Source organism: Lucilia cuprina, chromosome X, assembly GCF_022045245.1.
Source record: "Lucilia cuprina isolate Lc7/37 chromosome X, ASM2204524v1, whole genome shotgun sequence".
Lineage (NCBI taxonomy): Eukaryota > Metazoa > Arthropoda > Insecta > Diptera > Calliphoridae > Lucilia > Lucilia cuprina.
Genome location: NC_060949.1, coordinates 9,221,425 through 9,223,417, shown reverse-complemented (window position 1 = coordinate 9,223,417; position 1,993 = coordinate 9,221,425). Strand labels below are relative to the sequence as shown.

At 30.8% G+C, this 1,993-nt stretch overlaps 2 protein-coding genes across 2 annotated transcripts in view; both read left to right on the top strand.

Moving 5' to 3' along the window:
* LOC111675474 (5'-nucleotidase domain-containing protein 3) overlaps positions 1 to 1,993 on the top strand; it is a 194,297-nt gene that overhangs the window by 20,896 nt on the left and 171,408 nt on the right. The window lies entirely within an intron of this gene.
* Positions 119 to 1,009, top strand: LOC111689187. Its single transcript, XM_023451679.2, has one exon. The coding sequence runs from the start codon at positions 345 to 347 to the stop codon at positions 741 to 743; it is 399 nt and encodes a 132-aa protein (XP_023307447.1). The 5' UTR covers positions 119 to 344; the 3' UTR covers positions 744 to 1,009.

Genomic DNA, 1,993 nt, shown 5'->3' with positions numbered 1-1,993 from the left:
CTCTAAAAGGGAAATTTTTGATATTGCAGATATATATACATTTACATAATGATATTTATTTTATTCCATTACGATGAGGGTAGCGAAGCACACTGGGTATAGCTAGTTTATTTATAAAAGTTAATAACTTTTAAAATGTTAAATTAAAAAATATTGAGACATTTAAAAAATAAAAGGAAGAAATTTTTTTCTGTATACTTTAGAAGATTGGCAGCCACCGAACGTATTTAAAATAACCGCCGTAAAAAAATATTGCCGGCTTAGTAATCAACAACAGTTGTTTATCTTTATGTTTTTAAACATTTCAGTTTGTGACTAGAAAATATTTAATAATTTTTATTATAATGGATTGTTTAGAAGATTCTGACATTTTTGGATCCAGGATTGTCGATAATGCTGTTACTGATGATAGCCTTTCTTCCGACAATTTCGACTGCACCGATGCATGCATTGAAGAAAGTCTACATAAAGAAATTGAAAATGTAGCTTCCACGAGCAAGAAAGGAATTTATTCCAGAACAGCATTGTCCGACATTTTGCAAATGCAAACAGAAATGCTTAATTTTAAAAAAGAAAGAGCTGAAAAAGAGCTAACTTTAAAGGGAAAAGAATTTAGTTTAAAGGAAAGAGAAATAGGGCTGAGAGTAAAGGAAATAGAAAGCAACGAGCTTATAAAAGTTAAGGAGCTGGAAATGAAGGAGAGGTTAGCAATGGAGGAGCTGAAGCTTAAATACAAACAATAAGTATATAAGTTATGGATAACAGTCTAGAATATAGACCACTTTATAGTCTAGTCCAAAGTCTAGTCTACAGTCTAGTCTATAGTCTCTAGTCTATAGACCAATCTTTAGTCTAGTCTATAGTCAATTCTATAGGCTAGTCTATAGTCTAGGCAATAATTTAGTCTACCAATATTCATTTATGTATATATGTATTTATTTAAATGAATTACAGTTTTTTGTTTTTGTTTTTTATATATATAAGTTATATTAATAAAAATGTACATTGAAAATAGTCTAGTCTATAGTCCAGTCTATAGTATAGTCTATAGTCTAGTCTAGTCTATAGTCTAGTCTATAGTCTAGTCTATAGTCTAGTCTATAGTCTAGTCTATAGTATAGTCTATAGTCTAGTCTATAGTATAGTCTATAGTCTAGTATATAGTCTAGTCTATGGCCTAGTCTATAGTCTACTCTATAGACCAGTCTAGCAAGTACAAACTATGGCAATATTAATTTTGTAAAAATGTATTATTTTAAATGAATAAGTTTTTGTTTTTTAATAAAATAATAAAAATGTACAGTGAAAAAATTAAATATTTTGGTTTTGTATAAAATGAAGCAATCTGGTTCGGGTATTACATATTGGAGGTAAGTTTATTTGTGCTGTAAGTATTTCGCTATTATTTTCAATTTCGTCATTAAATTTGATCAAGACATTGTGCAAAATGCAACAAACCATGATCCAGTTGTTGCATTTTTTTTATTCTCATTTGAGTTCATTCGAAATTTGAGTTCTTTTAAACTATTAAATTTCTCCTTTAAAAAACCAAAGCAATTCTCAATGCGAACTCGATATTTAGAAAAGTGTTTGTTGTAGAGATCCCTTTCAGCTTTGGAATGTTCGATGCTGTTTCCTCTAAAAGGCGTCAACAAAAATGACTTTAACGGATAAGCGCTATCACCAGCAATCCATTGCGGTGGGGACAAAAATCGTTCGGGGTGTTTTGCTAGGGGAGAGTTTAAAAAAATTTTTGCGTCATGTACGCTACCTGGATAACCTATTGTTAGTTGTCTTATTCGTAATTTGTAGTCACAAACTGCTTAAACTTTTACGGCATATTGACGTTTTCGAGATAAAATAAATCGTGGTCTTTGACAGGTGATTCAGATAATTTTATTTCAGAGCCGTCTATATACCCTACGCAACCAGGCATTTCGTCTTTAGTTGCTAACAAAATTTGTTGTCGTTCTTCTGCATTAGGCCAGCTTAG

Excerpts from the sequence above, each read along its gene's own strand:
- LOC111689187 (XM_023451679.2), top strand. The coding sequence starts at position 345 with ATGGATTGTTTAGAAGATTCTGACATTTTTGGATCCAGGATTGTCGAT.